The sequence below is a fragment of the Camponotus vicinus genome, unplaced genomic scaffold (genome assembly GCF_025532165.1).
Source record: "Camponotus vicinus isolate PSW18456_S1 unplaced genomic scaffold, iyCamVici1.0 SCAF_1, whole genome shotgun sequence".
Classification (NCBI taxonomy): Eukaryota; Metazoa; Arthropoda; class Insecta; order Hymenoptera; family Formicidae; genus Camponotus; species Camponotus vicinus.
In genome coordinates, this window is record NW_028141945.1 from 21,754,965 (window position 1) to 21,773,218 (window position 18,254).

The 18,254-nt window shown below is 31.9% G+C and overlaps 5 protein-coding genes across 9 annotated transcripts in view; 2 read left to right on the forward strand and 3 right to left on the reverse strand.

Moving 5' to 3' along the window:
• The window catches only part of LOC145959517 (uncharacterized), a 55,577-nt gene extending 52,756 nt beyond the window's left edge, over positions 1–2,821 (reverse strand). The window contains exons 1-3 of one of the 2 annotated variants that reach the window (XM_083078440.1): positions 2,394–2,821; positions 920–1,653; positions 343–852 (exon numbers count right to left, since the gene is read on the reverse strand). The gene's annotated coding sequence lies outside the window, so the exon portion shown is untranslated. The remainder of the gene's footprint in view (positions 1–342; positions 853–919; positions 1,654–2,393) is intronic. The other variant, XM_083078441.1, reaches the window with a different exon arrangement.
• Positions 2,822–2,958: 137 nt separating this feature from the next.
• Positions 2,959–7,340, reverse strand: Gclm (Glutamate-cysteine ligase modifier subunit). Of its 3 annotated transcripts, none has more exons than XM_083078452.1 (8): positions 7,145–7,340; positions 5,618–5,800; positions 4,850–5,064; positions 4,619–4,681; positions 4,406–4,523; positions 4,122–4,321; positions 3,916–4,030; positions 2,959–3,842 (listed from the first exon to the last, which is right to left on the reverse strand). In XM_083078452.1, exons 3-8 carry the CDS (start codon positions 4,937–4,939, stop codon positions 3,691–3,693), a joined length of 738 nt encoding a protein of 245 aa, XP_082934578.1. In that variant the 5' UTR covers positions 4,940–5,064; positions 5,618–5,800; positions 7,145–7,340; the 3' UTR covers positions 2,959–3,690. The 3 variants fall into 3 exon arrangements, with proteins under 3 accessions (XP_082934578.1, XP_082934577.1, XP_082934576.1); XM_083078451.1 differs by lacking the exon at positions 7,145–7,340 and adding an exon at positions 6,434–6,626; XM_083078450.1 differs by lacking the exons at positions 5,618–5,800; positions 7,145–7,340 and having other exon boundaries at positions 4,850–5,410.
• On the forward strand, positions 5,989–7,211 carry LOC145959521 (transmembrane protein 14C). The gene is made up of 3 exons (XM_083078455.1): positions 5,989–6,331; positions 6,461–6,650; positions 6,720–7,211. The coding sequence occupies exons 1-3, from the start codon at positions 6,256–6,258 to the stop codon at positions 6,778–6,780; spliced, it is 327 nt and encodes a 108-aa protein (XP_082934581.1). The 5' UTR covers positions 5,989–6,255; the 3' UTR covers positions 6,781–7,211.
• Positions 7,341–7,618: 278 nt separating the features above from the next.
• Positions 7,619–13,761, forward strand: LOC145959524 (calnexin). The gene is made up of 8 exons (XM_083078458.1): positions 7,619–8,009; positions 8,362–8,620; positions 8,758–9,053; positions 10,442–11,101; positions 11,183–11,323; positions 12,025–12,144; positions 12,387–12,605; positions 12,749–13,761. Exons 2-8 carry the CDS (start codon positions 8,371–8,373, stop codon positions 12,803–12,805), a joined length of 1,743 nt encoding a protein of 580 aa, XP_082934584.1. The 5' UTR covers positions 7,619–8,009; positions 8,362–8,370; the 3' UTR covers positions 12,806–13,761.
• On the reverse strand, positions 13,739–17,859 carry Mtmr6 (Myotubularin related protein 6). Of its 2 annotated transcripts, none has more exons than XM_083078457.1 (13): positions 17,551–17,859; positions 17,192–17,305; positions 16,948–17,110; positions 16,606–16,763; positions 16,402–16,527; positions 16,200–16,334; positions 15,729–15,861; positions 15,407–15,633; positions 14,924–15,174; positions 14,702–14,845; positions 14,492–14,618; positions 14,119–14,379; positions 13,739–14,042 (listed from the first exon to the last, which is right to left on the reverse strand). In XM_083078457.1, exons 1-13 carry the CDS (start codon positions 17,572–17,574, stop codon positions 13,899–13,901), a joined length of 2,007 nt encoding a protein of 668 aa, XP_082934583.1. In that variant the 5' UTR covers positions 17,575–17,859; the 3' UTR covers positions 13,739–13,898. The 2 variants fall into 2 exon arrangements, with proteins under 2 accessions (XP_082934583.1, XP_082934582.1); XM_083078456.1 differs by having other exon boundaries at positions 17,192–17,323.
• Positions 17,860–18,254: the final 395 nt, after the last annotated feature.

An 18,254-nucleotide genomic window follows, 5' to 3' on the forward strand; every position in this document is an offset into this window, starting at 1 on the left:
TGTCTCTTACGTTGGAAGCTTATTTTGAAAATTAAATTTTAAAACAGACAATTTGAAATTAATTGGAAATCGAAACTCTCTCTCTTTCTCTCTTGTATATGTTTGTTTGATCCTCAATCATACATAAATTTCTCAGATTATTCAATTAAATTATTATCATTTACCCCTCTCTTTCTCTTTCTCTCTCTTTATTTCATTTTTCACGCGTCCTTAAATCCGTACTATAATTCGAAAGAAGTGGTCCTACGGATAACGAGACTCGGGGACACCTGCCAGGCTGCTGGTTCGACTTTTGTACACGGCGGAAATAAAAGCTTTCAATGCGAAAGGACGATCGTATACCGCGAAAGTAGTAGATCGGGACGTTGGTCGAGCAAAGCGACAAGGGACTTGAGAGCTGGACCCACTGCCGGTGCTGCCGAGTCTCTTCTCTCCTTCTCCCTCTCTCTTGCTCTCTCGCTCTTTTTTCGCTCCGCGCGCTCGCCTTCCCCCGACTTATTTATTCCTTTCTCCGTCGCTGGCTCCCTTTCTTCCTCGACTTCTTCTTTATTTCTGTCCTTTTGCCCGTTTTCTGCTTCCGCAAACGACAGCCGCTTATTTATACCCCGTCTTTGCATCGCACCGGACCGAGCGAGGGTGCTTTTGCGTTTACTCGCTACTGCCGAGTTGTCGTTGTGTTGTCGTTGCTGTTACCGCCTATTCTCTCGTTCGATCCGCTCTTTCCTTCCTCTCAATGCCGTTTTACAATGCGCACGTAACTTGGATTATGTCACTCGCGTCGTCTCGTCTCATTAATCATATCCTACTAATGTCTCAACAGCTTCATTAATTATTAGTTGTTTACTTCTTGCGCTGTAAAAAGTTACGGTTATTTTCGATAATCAACTTTGCAAGTGTTTTGCTGCATGTAACAATTTACTTTTTACTTTTGTGGTCAGTTGTTTCGTTTAATTTTTCTGTTTTTCTTTAATGGTTCGTGTAATTATATGTCCTCGGCTGTCTTCGACTTTAAAAGACAGGGGCCCCATGCCAGGCAATAAAGGCGATTCCTCCTTCTCTCCTTTTCTCATTTCTCGTCTCCTCTTTGTCCGTATCTCTTTCTCATTTTCTTCCGACCGTACGATAGCGATGAGGTGTATCACTTTGCTCGCGCGACACCGCCGTGATGCGGTCGCGTATTGCGAAGGGTAATTCCGCGCGAGACCGCATCACCTGTCAACGTAAAATCACAGGTCTATATCGTGCGTTACTCGGACGACTTGTGGGAATTCTGGCGCTGATTTGTCGTCCAGAAACAATGAATCCCGATGACGAGTCGGTTGACTCGCTCAAACTTTTCATTTTAACTTATCGCTTTACACACGTTTGAACGAAAGAAAGAGAGCTAGAGGATACATTTAATAGTTAAATAAAAAGAAAAACTTTGAGGTAACCGTCTTCTTGCAATCTCGGTTCGCTCTTGTGGCGCGACTCTTCCCAGGGGATAAATTTCGCCATTCAACTCCAAGTCCTCGCTCTTTAAATATCTGAGCGCTCTTTCACGAATTAGATGATGAGATTGATCGGGAGACAGTGATACCTGGTACGAACATCACGTCGTGTCCACGCTCGCGACAAAAGCGGCCATGCGAGGGAGAGCCGAACAAATAAATGCTGAAAAGAGGAACAAAACCGACATTATGTGGCATTAACATACAAAGTATGTCAGACCCGCAATCCGTAGGCATAACATAGTATCGCGGCATTCGCATATTCTGCTTCTCAACGCAGCGGCTACGTGCGTGTGTGTAAGAGAAAGAGGGAGAGAGAGCAAATATATTACGCGCTTGCTCGCATATATGCTCGCGTATCTGAGAAAGAGAAAGACGGAAGGAAGGAAGAGGAACCGTCGTCGAGTGTGTGCGAAACAGAACGAAGAGGGTGGAATGACAAACGCGATAAAGTGTGCGTGTGTCGGCAAAGGGCTCACGCGACAAGGACGAAAGAGGAAAAGACAACAAAAAGACATTTACGCAGTGGCGAATTTTTAAATAGATCCACACATTTTAGGTTCTCGCATATAATCACTCAATACTGCTAATTATCTTGCATTATTTATTCTATGTGTATTTTTACTTTTTATCATAAGATAATTAATTGTAATATTTGATAAGAATATATCTCAAATATTACAATTAATATTTCTCTCTCTATATATATTAATGTAATCGTATGTTACATAAAATAATGTTTTACATAAATCAATGTTATATACATTTTTTAAATTTTGAATGATCTAATTCATCTGTCGATTTTTCGCGTTTGCAATCTAGATTCGCGAAATTCGCCACCGAAGAGAAGAGAGAGAGAGAGAAAGAGGAGAGAATAAGGCATAGTGAGTTTATGCTATTTACCAGTTCTCCAAAGTCAGTTCCATCGCTTCGTTGTCGTCGTTCTCGCATGTATGTGTATGTGCCACGCGGTGCGGCTTAACGTAAAAGGGCTCTTGGGAGCGGCGGAGGAGAGCAAAACGGGCGGGAAAGGAAAAGATCCGAGAAGGCAACAGCAGCGGCAGCAGCAGCGCAAGGCGGTGATGGCAAAGGGAAAAAACGAAGCGCATATATCGAGGCCGGTCTACGACGACGACGACGACGGGGACGCCGGGAACACACACACTCATACAAAAGGAAGGACTCTCCTCCGGTGTCACCGCTGTCCACCGGGCTCCCGATCGGCTACCGCTAGCAAGGGCTGCGAGCCGCTCGAAGGACGATAAAACTATTATACATACAGTCTGCACACAGAATAAGATAAATTAGAGAATAAAAGGCATATAAAAACATGAAACATTAAACAATTTTGAAACTAAACATTCATTTTTAAGGAAAGAGATATTTTAAGTACAACTTATTGTATAAAGGTTTTTAGATAGTAATACACTGAATGGTTATTTTTAATAAATGGTTTCTTTAGACGAAAAAAAATTCAACTTTCTTTTTTATAAAATAAAGTTTCTCTTATTATAATTATGTAAGTTACATAGAAAAATAATACCATACATTGTTTGTCACTCTCTGCTTTTCTAACATTCTTCAATATTTTGATGAGATTTTATAGCTTATATCCAATGCTACCAGATAATCTTGTGTCGCTTTTACAATTTATTAATTTTAGGCTACTAAAGAAAAGTTATATATGTGTATCTATCTCTCTGGATTCTAATTTGAGACACATTTAAAAAATATAGTTTGCTTTACACAAAATCCAATTTAATCAAAATCTGTTTTTTCATTTTTCGCGTCAAGAGTCGGATAAAGTTTCGTGCGCTGTATATATACGATTTATTCTTCTCGAAATATTTATTGAAGAAACAACATTTTAATATACTCACTAAAAAATGCGCATCTTCTCTACATACTTTTCTCTATAAATATTTATATAAAATTTTACAAAAATTTATGAGATCTAATAAGAGAGAAAAATGCAAATCACATAATGCAATGCTTTATATATACTAAAGAAGGCTTACTTATATTTACATACAAAAAATTCAACACGCTAATGATCACAAAATTTAACAATATTAAGTTTTCTGTGTAAAACATATCACATTGGTACAAAATATGAATATATACATCAAATCCGTATCTATCTGTATCTATAATAATGTGTTCCGACAAATAGAAATAATCTTTAGCAGTACTACCGATATTAAATTTTGAAGCTTGATTTATTAATATATAATAAGTATCCTTTTGATGATAAAATTCCACGACATTTGAGGTGGATTTGATATCTTATCAGCCAGCGCAAGTGAGCAGTACTGCCAAATATACCCTCTAACATTTCTTGAGGAAGTATTTCTATAGAGAGATATGAATAAATGAAGCAATTGTAATGGCTTAATAATAGTAGTTTTACTTAAAAGATACTCACCATATGAATCACTGTGTGTCAACAATTGAATATCATTTTCCTTAGTAAATTCTTGCAAGGCTGGTGGTACCGCACAACATGTGGTTAAATTAATTTGTACAATATTTGGTTTTATCTATAACAAGAAAATATTAATTAAGATTTATATAAAAGTAAAACTTAATAAAGAAAAAAATAGATATTATTTTACAGTAAGTTATCCTTACATCAGCCCACTGAAATAATTCGATGAATATATTTGTATTAATATCGCTCAATCCGACACTGGATAACTTATCAACTTTTATGTATTCTTCCACTGCAGACCATATTTTTTTTAATGATGACAACATATTCTCCGGCTCTTCGTCACTTTTGTAAGCAATCACTAAGGATTCTATGACATTTGTATTTAACGCTTTAAATGCTACAATAAAATTAATACATTAATAACCTATATATATATATATATATTATTAGAATATTATTATTATTATTAGAACAAACATACTTTGGTCTAATGCCTCTTTCAACGAATGAACATCGGGTGAAGAGATAAATACTTTTACAGTAATCTTCAAGTCTTTTCTATCGACATCCTGTAAGCTTGTATCCTCTTTTCCATTGATCTGCAATTGTAATCAATAAAACTCTATCAAATATTCAAACATCCATATATATACACATTTCCAATTAATAATTACTAGAAACTTCGTATACGTACAACAATTGTACCATCTCCTTTGCTCTGGTTATCATTGAGAATAATTTTTAATGCCTCGATCAACTGAAATAAAAGAAATCAAGAATATCAATTTTTTTCCAAGGGACAATTCCAAAGAATGTAACGTACATTATAACCTCGACTTCTCGACGATTATAAATCGAAATAATGAGATATTATTGAATTACACGACGCTAGGAGAATCACATTACACAATGTCTGTCAACTGACCTCATCCGTAGAATTTTGACTCGCCTTCTGCCTCGCCTCGCTCAGGGAAAGTATATTCCCGGTGTTGACGAGTAAATTATGCGAAAGCATGCTTAACGATCGATGTGAATCTCTAGCGGCAAATCCGTCTCACCGAGAATCGTCTGAACATTTATACGCTCGCGGTGAAACGTGATGTCATCGCGATCATGACTGTTCAATTTACGCTAGAAAAACTGAAACTCTACTCTAGATTATCGTCGGGTTACATCACGTCTCGAAATTCTCGACATTCTCAACAAACCGGAACAAATTACACAATGTTGTTAAGACTATATAATTTCCTTTGATTAGTGGAAGCGAAGGAAATACACGTGCGAAAGAGAGAGAAAAAGAGAAAACCTTTTTTTGTGTGAATTTTTTGCTGGCGCGAAACGGCTCAGCTCTCTCGCATACATGTTACAAGTTACAAGTTTATTATTATGATGCTAGATATTTAAAGTTCGATGGTAATGGATTTTCAAACGAATTCGTTACAAATTATAAGGTATTCTTTTTTCGTTACGGATGCTTAAAACTTTTCAAATTTTTATTTGTTTACATGGCGGCTTAACAATAAATCGATATTTAATCGATAATGTAAATATTTTTAATTAAAAGATTTATTTATACATGTATGATTAAGCCTTCCATTACCTTGTTTAATTGAAATTTTACGCGAAAAATTAAATTGGACTGCAAATCACTACATATTATCTTTAAAGTAAATGAATAATTATTTTATTATACCTTATTGTATACATGAAGTATTTTTATCTCATCTCTTTGATAGTAATTGTTGAAAGTAACGTGCAATATAATTATGCGATATAAATATATATATCTCCTTGATCTTAAAAGTTTATTCAGACGGATCTGCAATTCTGTAATTTTACAAAATATATTTCCAGAAGAATCGATTGATTGACGAACCTGAAATAAATAAAGGGAATTATTCATTTGGTTAGATTAATTTTATTGACGTATGATATATAGATATCTTTTTCAATATTTATATATTGAATCGACTTGATACGATGCAACGATTGGTCGACAAACGATAATCATAGCAGCACTAAAATTACTGTGAAAAATCAGATGTCATACAACATACAATTCATATTCATTACATAAATTACACCGTATATATAGCATACAGAGGAATAAATTTGTTGTTTATTATAAAGCTATTCGTTAAAATAACAAATTTATCGCGAAGCAAAATAGATCAAATAGGGAAAAGTTTCTTCTAAGGGTTTGCTACACCGGCGTTCGCATAAATTTACTTAACGGAAGGAAATCTGATATCTTGCTTATCATTCGACAGTGATAGCACACGGCAACGTACGATAATATTCAAGAGACGCAAGGAGTAAATTTTTACAGAAATGCCCATCGACATCCCCGCTTTCGCTTATGCTGCTACAGTAGCTGGTGGTGGAATATTAGGTTACGTGAAATCAAGTCAGTATGTTTATGTATATATAAAGTGCTCGGTCATACAAATGTCTACAGATATATATTTTGATGTCTAATCGTTTTCTTAGAGTTTCAAAATAATAATACGATTCTTTTGTATCTTTTTTCTTGAAGATTCTATTCCGTCATTGGCAGCTGGTCTCTTCTTCGGATCTGTTCTGGGCTACGGGGCTTATCAGACTTCTCAAGACCCGACCAATGTAGCAGTTTTCCTAGGAACTAGTACAGCCCTTGGAGGTTTGATGGGATATCGATTTTACAATAGTGGAAAATTAATGCCAGCTGGAATAATTGCTATGTTAAGGTATTTTAATACATTTTATATTACAATTTGTGCTGTATTCATTTTTATTAATGTTGTAATAATTTTCAGTGCTGCGATGATTATAAGGACAGTCACGAGATATTTCTCGCAACCGATAAAGACTCAGTGAATATTAACTTTTAAATGTTAGAGATATTGCATTTAATAATTTACTATTATTCTTTGGTAAAAGGGTAATTCTATTTGGTAAAAGAATATGATTTGGGAGATTTATAAGAGATAATTTTGGGCAAATGTAAATATAAGTAATATGGTTGAATTAATTTTGATTTTGTGTATATAAGATTTCGTAAATTAAATGTATATCAATTATAGTGATATTTCTTAAAATTCTATTCATTTCTTAAAATTAATTTATATTATAAAATTTTAATTTATCTATTATATATATTATATTAATTTATATTTTATTATCAATTATAGACCATGTAATACAGCAAAAATGCAACTTTTTGCAGGAAACTAACACTTACCAATTTTGAATCCTGAATGTTTGACAGCTATGAAATGACTTGATGAATAAAATATGACATCCTTCTACGAGCGTGTCTAATAAATGATCTCTCTCTCTTTTAATCTTTTATATTAGATTTTTTATATCTACACACATGAGAGAAAAACCGTGCGAAATTGAAACTCAAAAAGCACAAATATCTAAACATTCGCTTAAATTGTTCGACTCAAATATACCCAACTTCACGTGATGACAGAATTCGTTCCATTAAATATGTTCGAACATCTATTGGTCCAATTGGGTAGCGTTTGATTGGTCAATAATAAAGAAATTTCTGCTTCTACTATTGTGATTGGTCAACAAAATATTACTGAACGAATAGATTTTTTGAAAATTATAGACGTTTTATGTATGTGCTATGGCTCTTTTAAAATGAAATTTAATATCTAGGTATTAGTATATCTAGGCTTTTTTTGAAGGGAGAAAGAGGAGCAGGTGTAGAAAGTGCAACTACACAGGATACATTTATCGTTCGAGCTTGACATGTCATCGACGAAAGTATTGCTTGACGTTGCGTTTAATTGGATATGCGTGTGTGGACACATATAAGCGATCGGGTGGATTAATAAATTCGATTATAGAATCTATCAAGTGGGAGAGGGAGGGGGGCACTGCCCCGATTAGTACAATTTCGCCGGTAATTTCCGGAAGTGCCGCTCCTTTTCGGAACGCATCGTGTATGCGAGTGTCTTACGTGTGTAAATAAATTAAATTATCGTTATTAAATAATTGAACAATACGTATTGCATTTTTCTCGCATTTTCCACCTTTAGACGTACTGTTTATTCAAGGGGTCTATGAATTAATATCTTTCCTTCGTATCGGTAAGAATTGGCTTTTCTTTTTACGAAATATCGCTATGTAAAACGCGTTAATGTAATTTCATCGAACACGTTAATCCCATGCGCGTTCTTACACGTCTCTCTCGCGAAGAATACGTGTAATTTTTTAATATTGTAATTTTGAGGTTAAGTTTCGCTCTTGACTCGATTTTAGAAATATAATGTAACTAAATACTTTATAATGAATAAATGTCTTTTTTATTTTTTTGCGAAACTTTCCTACGTTTTCTATAGAATATATTTCGTAGTGTCTTTGAAGGCACGATTAAATGAATCAGTGAATTGGACGAAGAGAGGTGACATGTTTATCTAACTTTTTTTTTTGTTATTTTAGGAATATGAAATGGCAAGAATCGCAGCGTGCGTCGTATTAGTTTATCTTAGTGCGTATTGTATTACGTTAAATGCGGATGAGAATCATGAGCATAGCAGTGTTAATGATGAAATACAGAAGCCGTCTTACAAAAGTCCAAACCCTTCCGGCTTTGCTTACTTAGCGGAGAACTTTGACAGCGAAGAGAGATTTAAAAATTCATGGCTGGTATCGGAAGCAAAGAAGAACGATATCGACGAAGATATCGCTGCATATACTGGTTAATACAAAAATTTTCTTACATTTATTTTTATGATTTATTCAACATAGATTTTAGTAGTTATTTCAGCAAAGAATGTAAGAGAAAATTAATTTTTCTCAATATTTTTTATTTAACTTTTTGTTCATTCACATTAGGAATTTGGGCTATTGAAGAACTTCAGAAACACGCCGAAGATGGAGATCTAGGATTAGTGCTTAAGAGCAAAGCTAGACATGCTGCCATTTCTACTTTATTATCTAAACCATTTTACTTTGAAGACAAACCCCTAATTGTACAGTATGAAGTTAATTTCCAAGAGGGACAGGAATGTGGAGGCGCCTATCTTAAGTTGCTCACGTTAGATGATAAGCATAAAGACTTGAAACAATTCCATGATAAAACACCATATACTATAATGTTTGGGCCTGATAAATGTGGCAATGATCACAAGGTATAAATATATACACTTGTTTTATAATAATTTAATTGTTATATATATATATATATATATATATATATATATATATATATATATACATACATACATACATATATATATATATATATATATATATATATATATATATATATATATATACATACATACATACATACATATATATATATATATATATATATATATATATATATATATATATATATACATACATACATACATACATATATATATATATATATATATATATATATATATATATATATATATATATATATATATATATATACAGGGTGTCCTAGACCACCCGTACACCCCTTTTCTTTCAAAAACTAAGCATTTTAGAGAAAAATGTTTTAGACAAAAGTTGTTTGGTTTCGAGGGGGCCATAAGATGGTACCATTGGTTTGACCTTGAAGAGTCATTTGAAGGTCACGTGAAGGTCACCACAATTTTTTTAAATGGAACACCCTATATATTTTTGCAAATTCTTGTAGCTCATCTTGAGAGCTTTCCAAAACACTATAATTAAGTTAGTTTTCATTAAGTACTTTCCGAGTTATGAGGCTTGAAATCATTTCTTAATTTTACATGAACCGTACACAATATCTTGTAAAATATTCATTTTTCGATTATCTTACCTTAATACTTTTATGTACAAAATAATGAGAGGAATCAACTGGTGTAAAGAAAACACATAATTGTTTCGAAAGAAAAAATGCAATTGTTAATCGCAAATTACATTTTTTTTTTCGAAACAATTATGTGTTTTCTTTACACCAATTGATTCCTCTCATTATTTTGTACATAAAAGTATTAAGGTAAGATAATCGAAAAATGAATATTTTACAAGATATTTTATGGTTCATGTAAAATTAAGAAATGATTTCAAACCTCATAACTCGGAAAGTACTTAATGTAAACTAACTTAATTATAGTGTTTTGGAAAGCTCTCGGGATGAGCTACAAGAATGTGCAAAAATATATAGGGTGTTCCATTTAAAAAAATTGAAGTGACCTTCACGTGACCTTCAAGTGACTCTTCAAGGTCAAACCAATGATATCATCTTATGGCCCCCTTGAAACCAAACAACTTTTGTCTGAAACATTTTTCTCTAAAATGCTTAGTTTTTGAAAGAAAATGGATGTACGGGTGGTTTAGGACACCCTGTATATATATATATATATTACATAAAATATACACATGTTATATAGATCTGTTTTCATAAATATTAATTAAAATTAATTGAGAGATTGAAGTTTTTTGTTTCTGAGCTAGTTTGATAAAAAGAATTTAATAAAACATTAAATATCAATAAACATCTGGCAAACAAGCACACATTTACATATATTTAAAGTTTATATTTATTTTTTATCTTCAGCTCCATTTTATATTTCGACATAAAAATCTATTGAATGGTACAATTACGGAAAAACATTGTAAGAAATCAAAAGATCGACTGGAAGATTATTTCAAAGATAAACAGCCACATCTATATACTTTGATCATACGGCCTGATAATACTTATGAGATTAAAGTGGATAATAAAATCTTAAATTCGGGTTCATTATTAGACGATTTTGTGCCTCCCGTGAATCCACCTTTGGAGATAGAAGATCCCAACGATAAACAGCCCGAGGATTGGGATGATAAAGAAAAGATTCCTGATCCACTGGCGGAGAAACCTGACGATTGGGACGAAGATGCTCCAGCGCAAATAGTCGATGAGGAAGATATTATGCCTGAAGGATGGCTTGAGGATGAACCGCCAATGATACCGAATCCGGATTCGGTTAAGCCTGATGATTGGGATGTTGAGATGGATGGTGAATGGGAAGCTCCGGAAATACCGAATCCAAAATGCGCGGACGCCCCTGGTTGTGGTCCCTATAAGCAAAAAATGAAGAAGAATCCACGATATAAAGGAAAATGGTTGGCACCACTCATCAACAACCCTAATTACAAGGGCAAATGGAAGCCTAGACTTATACATAACCCTGATTATTTTAATGATGAACATCCTTTCGAGATGTTACCAATTGTATGTAAACAATAGAACAATTTTCAGTTGTACCAGTATTGTATTAGCAATTATAATATTTAATGTATAAAATTGTTTTAGAGTGCTATTGGTTTTGAGCTATGGTCAATGTCACCTGATATATATTTTGACAATATAATTATAACGGATGATGAGGAAGTTGCAAAGAAATGGGCGGATGATAGTTTTGAGATTCGACGTGTTAAAATTGCTGAGGAAAGTGTAAGTAATTTTTTATTTGTAGTTTAGAAAATATTTCGCCGTTATAACAATATAATTTTGCGATATTACGCGAACATTAAAAAGGTATATAAAGATAATATCGTGTAAGTATATAAAAATTTAAGCTATAATTAACTTGCCGAATTTAATCATTAACACATTTGAAAAATTGACAAAATTCTTTACATTAGTATGGATTGTAATACACAGGATTCTTTATGGGGTCGAATGATGAAAGCGATGAATTATAAGCCAGGCTGGTGGGCACTGTATTTTTTGTATTGTATAATACCAGTTGTAGCTTACATCTGGTATCTATACAAACAATTTCGTGAGGTACAACATTCGCGAGTAGACGTCAAAAGTATTTGCTTGATAAAGTGTAATATCCTATACACAAGTTGCAATAATGTATATTTTATAAATTATACACTTTTATAGCATTTACTGTAATTAGACTTTTTAATAAGCCGTACAATTATGTAGAGTGAAAGGTCAACAAATTGCATATAGTATACATGTACATACAATTCTCACCTGCCTAGAATAATAAAAATATATAAAAATAAAAAAATAATCTTGCTATTGTTTAAAGATTAGCAATAGCTTTGCTAATATTATGTTAGAATTTGCATACTTTCTGCATATATAATAGGCTTTCATATATATAATATGTAGCATTTTACAATTATCTGATGCAGTGGACTATGTGGAATCGAATTGCGACATTTACCGCCGACCATCCATGGATATGGGCAGTATATATATTGCTAGCTGCAGTACCTGTAGTATTGATAATATACTTTTGCTGCTTCTCAGAGGTATAACATGCTGAATATTAAATAAGCATAACTCAAGTATTCTTGTATAAAAAAGCATAAAGTAATCTTTTTATAGATATTTAGAAATTATGAATATTTTGTTTTTTGCAACTTTTTGTAAATTGCTTTGTAGAATACATTAAAAATCATTTCTATATAGAATTATTTATTTATTATTAATATTATATGAATGAGAAATATTTTTAAAAGTGCCAAAATAATTTGTTTTGTTTCAAATATAGGATAAATCGGATTTCAAAGAAGAAGAAGAAGAAGAAAAAGCACCTTTAGGAATAAGCAATGATATTGTAGAAGATGCAGAAAATGAAAATCACCAATCTTTGAATCCCGAACTAACTGAGCAAAAACCTACTACAGAAGAAACAGAAGATACAGAGAAAGAGAAAGAGAAAGAGAAAGAGAAAGAGACTGGAACAGAAGAAATAATTGAAAGTGATAAGGTCAGTAATGAAATATTTAAGTATTTTATAGGATGAATTGCAACCTTAGTTATCATAGTGTAAAATTTTTGTAATATACAGAATGCTCTTTTTCTTTTTTCATTGTTGTGATTGTGACATGAAAATGTGCATAATTGTTGCAGGACACATCACCACTGATTGGTGAAGGACCACGACGAAGGAAACCAAACAAAGAATAGAAAGAAAAATTATAAAAGAAATTACTATCGCGTGTGCACGCGATCTTTGCTGATATTTATGTAATACTGTCACATTCCACGTTACATTTGCTACTGTGGATAGTAGGTGGTCATCAATCACTCTAGCAAATTCAGTCATTGCAATGATGTGATCGATAAGTATTTAATTCCTTGTCTAAGGATATCGATATTTTTGACTATACATATATATATGTACATGCATACATATATATATGCAAAAGTCTTCATATTCGAAAAATCATTCTCTCAAATTACATATGCTTTTGTGTGATGAATGATGTACAATGCATATGTATTCATAAGTTTGCAAGAGTGCTGTCCGTTAATTTGGACACTGCCTTAATAACGTATTTATGTATTCTTGCTTATAATGTCATGAAATGTGTTTTAGAATTAAAAATTGAAAACATTCATCTTATTCATCTTATTCGTTTGTTTAATGTCACAATGGGATAAATTATAGTAAAAGATAGCAAAGAATATAATATGCAAATACAAGAGACGTTAATTTATATTATAATGTTAATTTATATATCCCAATATTGTAAAACGATTTTTCATGACTCAATCACTGTATCCTTTGACTATTATGGCAGAGTCACATTTAGCTGTGATGCAGGCAGATCCAGTGGAAATTAATTGTTGTTTTTATAATCTTTTAATAACTATATACCATTTTTCTAATATTTAAAAAAATACGTAACTTGAAAAATGTAATCAATTTGTCACTCACTTTACTATAATAGTTGAGCGTAAATAATTTGCCGTTATCGTTACAATTATTTGGTGTAATATTCACGAACTTTAATGTGTTATCGAGTTATTTAAGTTAAGAATAAGTCTATATAATATATATTAGTGTAATCAGGTACTACGTTATTTGTATTGATTGACCAAATTGAAGAAATAAAATTCAAAGAGATAGAAAAGTCAAATATATGAAATTTAAATTTAAATAGTACAATATACTGTTTGATGATATATGCTAGGCTTCTTCATTATTTTGCTTAGAAGATATACATACAAATATCGATTATATAAGTATATGTTGGCATTAAATAAAGTATCAAGTTTATGGACTAGTGGTAGATATTCCAGAACTTTGATAGCACGTTTTACACGTAGGTACAGCGCGTTGCGATAAATGTCCGGGTAGTTTCGTGTGTACCGCCATGCATCTTGTGCATAATACATCGCCACAGGACCAACAATGATGCTGAAATAAAATTATCGCAAATACAAAAAACGAATGATTTCAAATTATAAGCCAGATCAACATTTGTCAAATATACCTTTCTGTTGAAGGCATCAAATGTGGTGGAGCATCCGCATTCTTCTATATTTCGCGACGATTTCCATTCTAAAGCAACTGTTTTTAATTCATTCTCTAATTGATTCACTTTTAATTTAGCTTTCATCTTTTCATCATGGTTTGTAGTGTTTTCTATTATAGTCTCTGATAAAGTCTCCTTCATAAATTTATTATCAAATTTATGTTTTCCCTTTCTCTGAGAATTATTTGTATTTAAAAGTTGCCCCAAAGAATTGACTCGCTGTTGAAAATCAAAAGATAAATTAATGAATATTCAATCCATTTTTGTTAAACTTATCTTACCACTTAAAACATTATCTATTTATATTCTTTGTCAAAATTGAGATACATACTTTTAGCAAAAGTTTCACATGATCTTCTAAAGAACTTGTGTGATCATGGATTGTTAGAAGCAGATTTTCGCACGTTTCTCTAGGATGTATTCCATTCTCAAATCTAAAGTACAAACCTCTCCAAAGACTGAAAAGTAATTCGAGTTACGTTCATGGGTTATACGCTTTTATATAATAAGTTTTGTTGTATAAGAGCAACGTATTTGTTACATGATAGATTGAGGTGCCAATTTAGGTTGGAGAACATCAGCAGAGTCCTCATTATTATAACGATTGCATCTATAAATTGGACTTATATACTCATTTGTATTATTAGCCAAGTAGCCCCACAAGGAATATGTTCGTTCCGATAATCTGAAATAATAATTCATAATTTTCATAATTTTTTTCATTTATATCATACGTAAAGAATGGAATCGAATGAAAGAGTACCTCAGCATTTGTCGTTCCTTCTCCGAATTTCCGATGAAAGTGCCATGTTGACAACTGTGTACATGATCGTGTAACGTTAAAAGGAAATATTCATTGAATTGAAATTTGTACGGATATTGTTGCAGCAATTGATACGTCGCATCTATGAATTGTGTAAATATCGGCGCGAGTTCTTTACCATCGCTGCTAATGTAGCCACAACGATCGCTAAATTTATGACCAAACGACAGCCAATCCTTTTCTATTAAAGCCTAAAAAGTGTTTTTTTAAATAAAACCATATACTGGTTATAAGAGTGAAATATACTTATTTAAATGGACAATGTATGTGGAATGTAAGAAGAAGAGATAGAACGATATTATACAACAAATATACAAAATAACAATTGTATTGTTATTTGATGTTATTTGTTATATAATAATATTATTGTACGTATATTATGATCTAATGATTTTAAGAAATAAATTTTTCAAGATTACTTACCTGAAAACCTTGAATGGTTCTGTAAAATGGATCCAATAATAACGCAGCTAGAGAACATACTTGCGCGGTGCGATCCCATCCATCACTACAATGAACCACTACGCTCACCCCGTTTGCAACTGCCCGTGCGATAAACCATGCGGTTTCCAAGATGGAACGGATATGCTTTAACCAGCCACTGCTTTCTAGACCGCTTAAAAACGCACTCATGGAGGTCGATCTTTGCACTAAGTTCAAACAAAGATAGAGATTTAAAAATAACGTAAAAACAACTGTAATATTTCTTCAATACAGATAATTTTCAGAAAAGTTTTATACTTACAATCCAAAAGTTTATTTAAGCTTGTCCTCATCACATGAATGTTTTCTATTCCAAAGAAATGAAACTTGATATTGTCGTAGAAATTTTCATTCTCGTATCCTTTTCCCGCGGCTCTATTAGCAAAGGCGTTAATCTAATACAATAAAAAAATACAAATTATGTTTTAAAGACACTTCTCTCTTACATTTTCTATGGAAATGGAGATACAAATTATGGAGATAAAAATATTTCATATATATATAACACATTCATCAGTGAAATAATTAAGTATTAATTCAATTTAAATAGTAATCGAAAATAAACTGTGCTTTCCAAAATTTTAGATGCTTAAAAAATTTTATTTTTTATTATAAAAAATAAAAAAAGATAATATACAATATAATATACAATATATATATGAGATACAATATAAGATTTTAATATCTTCATTCAGTTTTGCAACAGAAAGTTATATTTTAATTGAATACTCACCCGCGGTCTTGTATCCACAACATACATATATCTCGAATTAGGATTTGTACATAATATATTATACATCATTTGTTCATCTTCAGGACATCTTGTGCTGAATCCCGAGAGTGGTTGACTGCAGCGACAAATAGCAGCCTAAAAAATTATTTTATTTGAAATGTTTTTATCCAAGTGCTACATCCAATTTATCTTCTCTTTTTACCTTGTTTGAATGCAAATATGTTAAAACTGGTAACCTTCCTCTGCTTCTAAATCTTGCACTACCCAATAAAATATTGTTAGTACATGTACTAGGAACATATAAATACCTTGGATAAGTATCGCAAAGCTAAAAGAATTGATATGATTTAATTAACAATATTGAAGAAAGAAAACAGATGTTTGGAATAGAAATAGAGGCATATACCTCATAATTAGTATTTAAATATGAAAGTGACCATTCTTCGTTTGGGACACCCTGCCGTTGAAATTCACTCTGCACATTGAAAAAATTCCATCCTGCATGTCGAGGTAGTGTGTCTTCGCTTTCTTGATAATTAAAACAATACAAGTCTTCTAAACTAGCTAATATAAGAAACAAGAGATCAATGTTATCAATGTCAATAATTGCTTCTTAAAATGTATATTATGTGACAAATAATACAGTTTAATTAAAAAATTTAATTAATATTTATATATTTATTAGTTAATACTTAAAAGATTCTTAGGAAGTACCAATAAAGAAGATTGAGATATAAATATTTGTTACCTGGACAAGATAATTTTAATAATGTGAGATAAATCTCATGACAATCTCGTTCCTTTGGAATAACAAATGTAACAATGAAGAAATGTTTGCATTTAATGTACAATGGTGATCCTGTGGTTGTTAATGGTTGTTTCTCTATATTAGAAATATGTGTATATAACACCTGCAATTATAACATTATGTAAAAAAAACCATTATTTTTATCTCAAACTGATCAATAGATAATGAGCTTGATATAATTTACCCATATTTTCTTCTTGCCGCTTCTTTCAACAAAAATGAGATGTGTCACTGTCAAGTAGAGAGAACCGATGGAATGATTATTGCTATATTTATCCAACATTCTCACGTTTTCTACCTGTAAACGTATTGTTTCCTGGAAAACTTTTACTATGTACATAAATATAAAAATAGGGAAACTTTTTTAAGTTACTACCGCATTTATTTTCAGTATAGCTTAATTATAATAAGAAATGTTAATAAATATAAAATTTATACATGTGATCCTAATATTCAGCTATCTGTCAATTTGTTACTGACAGAATTAGATAAAGCATTAAAATAAATATTAAATTAAAAATCGCGCTTAGTGCTCGTTAGTACCTTAGGAATCTTTATCTGCTCCATTTTTAGAATCTTTGAAAAGAAGTACACGTACAATACAAATTATTATATTTTATTTTTTAGGCGATAACGATTAACACCATATGCGATTAATATATATCCACATTATTTAATTTTCACGAATGGATTAAAAAGGTCATTTATTCTCAGTCTAACATTTATTCCAAGCGTAAATCGTTTGTCAGATAACTAAAACTAATAGGCAAGATTGCTATTACTCCCATCACTTTTATCGAAGTGACAGATTGCAATTTGCAATATGTAGCAGCACACGAACTGTCACATTTAAACCTTGGAGTATATTGTATTTATAGAGAGCTTCGAGCTTTTTTTAAAAAACCTGCAGAAGATAAAGTAGAAAGTCAAATATATAGACGTATGTACTATCAGTCGATAATGAAATATATATATTATAAAGTTGACAGATGGCGGATACAATTGTGACCTGCTAGAGTTCCTCAAGTAAGAGTTAGGACAACGTCCGCCATTAACAGGGAACTGTAGCGCGCGCAATTTGAAAGGCTTATATCATTCTATTCTATCATGTACATTCTATTAAATAGAGATTTATATTTCATTTATTTTTTTTTTCATTTATATTTCATTTATTGCATTTTATCTGTAACAATTTTTAAAATTATCTTTCCAAACTATTTTTATATATAAGTAAAGTTTTACATTAA

Bases quoted from the DNA above. Each gene is read 5' to 3' on its own strand.
- LOC145959521 (XM_083078455.1), top strand. From the start codon at position 6,256: ATGCCCATCGACATCCCCGCTTTCGCTTATGCTGCTACAGTAGCTGGT. The intron at 6,332-6,460 runs GTCAGTATGTTT...TTTTTCTTGAAG, and splicing joins ATTAGGTTACGTGAAATCAA to ATTCTATTCCGTCATTGGCA. The intron at 6,651-6,719 runs GTATTTTAATAC...AATAATTTTCAG, and splicing joins GGAATAATTGCTATGTTAAG to TGCTGCGATGATTATAAGGA.
- Gclm (XM_083078452.1), bottom strand. From the start codon at position 4,939: ATGCTTTCGCATAATTTACTCGTCAACACCGGGAATATACTTTCCCTG. The intron at 4,682-4,849 runs GTCAGTTGACAG...CTTTTATTTCAG, and splicing joins GTCAAAATTCTACGGATGAG to TTGATCGAGGCATTAAAAAT. The intron at 4,322-4,405 runs GTATGTTTGTTC...ATTTTATTGTAG, and splicing joins GAAAGAGGCATTAGACCAAA to CATTTAAAGCGTTAAATACA.
- LOC145959524 (XM_083078458.1), top strand. From the start codon at position 8,371: ATGGCAAGAATCGCAGCGTGCGTCGTATTAGTTTATCTTAGTGCGTAT. The intron at 8,621-8,757 runs GTTAATACAAAA...CATTCACATTAG, and splicing joins AGATATCGCTGCATATACTG to GAATTTGGGCTATTGAAGAA. The intron at 11,324-12,024 runs GTAAGTAATTTT...TATCTGATGCAG, and splicing joins TTAAAATTGCTGAGGAAAGT to TGGACTATGTGGAATCGAAT.
- Mtmr6 (XM_083078456.1), bottom strand. From the start codon at position 17,574: ATGGAGCAGATAAAGATTCCTAAG. The intron at 15,862-16,199 runs GTGAGTATTCAA...TTATTGTATTAG, and splicing joins TTGTGGATACAAGACCGCGG to ATTAACGCCTTTGCTAATAG. The intron at 14,619-14,701 runs GTAACAAATACG...ATTACTTTTCAG, and splicing joins TTGGCACCTCAATCTATCAT to TCTTTGGAGAGGTTTGTACT.